This window comes from Oratosquilla oratoria, chromosome 10 (genome assembly GCF_046742065.1).
Source record: "Oratosquilla oratoria isolate Oo_2021 chromosome 10, ASM4674206v1, whole genome shotgun sequence".
Classification (NCBI taxonomy): domain Eukaryota; kingdom Metazoa; phylum Arthropoda; class Malacostraca; order Stomatopoda; family Squillidae; genus Oratosquilla; species Oratosquilla oratoria.
The window spans coordinates 21,937,262-21,939,761 of NC_134786.1; the positions used below are offsets into that span (position 1 = coordinate 21,937,262).

Here is a 2,500-nt window from a genome sequence, read left to right on the forward strand (position 1 = left end):
GAAGTCCAGCCATGTTCGACCAGTAATATAGATCAATGGTCTTCTCACATTTGAAATATGCGATTTTTGTATGGTCGACAGATCTCATCAAAGACATCAATAGATTAGTAAGAGTGCAGTGGCGAGCCAACAAATATAATACCAAATGTAAGAAACAAAGCACATATTGTTCACTTGCGGAACATTCTTTTTCTAAGCTTGTGATATGCATGAAACTACTCAAGTTTATCAGTAAATTCAAAGATACGATCAAAGACTGGTTTACTATTGACCACTAGAAATTTTGAAAGATTCCACTGTTTTACTTTTATTTTTTCTAATTACGGTCATGAAATAATGTTTGCGATAAGGTTGTATAATAGTTATCAAACGTTACACCTCTACCAGATCCGGAAAAGTCGGATCAGCCTTCTGACCACAACCTAAGATTAGTTGTCATCTTTAAATCGTTTATCAGGCTATCTGCCAGCCTAGGTTTTCATTTTGCATGCATACAAAGAGTTTGCACCAACCAGTGTACGTATATTGATAATATTCATGTCTGGTTTACTGGACAGGAAATAAATCAGACACCTTTCCTCTGCTCCTTATGGTATCCTCTGTATCAGAGCAAAAGCCACACACCAGGTAAATAATACTCACAGAAATCCCATGGATCCGCAAATACTCCGCAATGCATGAAATCAAAAGCACTCTCGAGATCATCGTATTGACAATCAACCCCTACTGAAAGTCACGTTGGCGCTCCACAGAAACACAATGCAGTAGAATCCGATCAGACTTTGACTTACCTGGCTTAAATCCAGATTGCTCAGGCCCCGGAAACTATAACAAATGGAAACAAGACCGTGTCGGTAAGCATCTTGACTGACAAATTGAACAATGTAATACCGCGGTAATTGTTGCAGTCTTGCGAGTCCCCTTTCTTACTACAGACATTGGTATAGTTTTTAAGCAATAGAAAACCAATGTAATACCTTACACCCTTTTTATCTTAAATGTAACAGCAGAATTCTTTCAGATTTCGTTTAGAACTGTCTTTTTTTTCAATCAAATCCTTCAGAATTATCACATAACAATGTTAATCACTAGTGGATAAAAATGTATGAATTTCTTTTAAGCCTCTTTTTTATACATTTCTCTCTCTTTTATTTTTTCTTTCTATCAAAATATTTTGGTCAAAACTGATTAGGGGCATCTTTCCTTACATGGAATCTAAGAAAGAAATGCTTCAGTGGTGATATTTTGATTTTTCACACAATTTATACACATTTTCTTTTTCTCTCAATTAAATCCGATGTCCCTCGTTCGGCTATTGTGGTATTACAGATGAAGTTGATTTTTTACCATTAACTAGAGTTGAGTACATTTTTTCATAGTCGCATCCAGTAGGGGTCAAGAAGTTCACCACACTTGTATAGGTACTTATTCATAAGACAAGTTGTATCATAGAAACACCATGTAACTAATATTAAGCAATGGGGGTTTGTTAACTCAGTTGGACCAAATGAAGCGAGCTTTAAATTGGTGGTGTTTCCAGGAGCCCACTAATCTTCCAACTGAGCTATTGCGTCTCGTTACAGTGAGGTGACTGTGGTCTAAATCATTATTCGAATGACAAAGACATCACAAACAGGAATGTTTTTTTAAGAGTAACACGACTGTCACTGAATATATTGATTTCACTTATCAAGCAAAAACACAGCCTTGTTTAACTCAGGATATGGATAATATTCAGGGCCAGGTATTCTCTCTACACAATGCTGAAGAGGTACATCTTAAATGTGTAGGTTGATAAGTAAAATTCTCCTATTAGATCAAATTTTTTCACAGTGAGTAACATAGAAAAGTACTTTTTCCTGCAGGTTGATGGATAGTAGTGTGTATGGCATTGCTACGACAAGAGAAGTGAAAAGTATATACTTCTGTACTGTGCGATGATTTATTACTCATTATTGCTACAAAGAAGACAAACATAAATATATATCTGATGGCGATTTGCTTGCATCGAGTGGTTGAAGCTACACTGCATTAGCAGAACAATATTTCAAATAAAACATTATCAATGAAGACATGAAATGATTTTGAAGTGATTTTGTACTTAATTTTCAATTAAGGAGGCGGGTAAGCAGTACAAAAATAAACATATCTCAAAACTTTCTAATACAAAGCAATTAAAGAAACCCTAAACTAATTCTGAAATTGTATGTACAGTTCATATTAGATTTAAGGAGTTGAGTAAGCAGTATAAAAATAAACGTTTCTCCGGGGAAGGACGACTATAGTGGGGAGGTGCTGTTCTTGCTGAGCTTCGATGGCTTCCTTACACTGGAACTCCGTAGAGGCTGGAGGGCGCGGAAGAAACCCCGTTATATCCGTTGCCGTTGCCATTGGTGATGCCATTACCATTACCATTCGTGTATCCGTTGCCTTTGCCGTTGCCATTGGTGATGCCATTACCATTTGTGTATCCGTTGCCATTGGTGATGCCATTACCATT

At 36.6% G+C, this 2,500-nt stretch overlaps 1 protein-coding gene across 1 annotated transcript in view; it reads right to left on the reverse strand.

The window, feature by feature from the left end:
- Nucleotides 1-1,312: 1,312 nt before the first annotated feature.
- The window catches only part of LOC143028795 (uncharacterized), an 8,252-nt gene continuing 7,064 nt past the window's right edge, over nt 1,313-2,500 (reverse strand). The window contains exons 3-4 of the mRNA XM_076191163.1: nt 2,328-2,500; nt 1,313-1,424 (exon numbers count right to left, since the gene is read on the reverse strand). The exon at nt 2,328-2,500 is cut by the window's right edge and continues 1,622 nt beyond it. Of these exons, the coding sequence (XP_076047278.1) occupies nt 1,313-1,424; nt 2,328-2,500 (285 nt within the window). The remainder of the gene's footprint in view (nt 1,425-2,327) is intronic.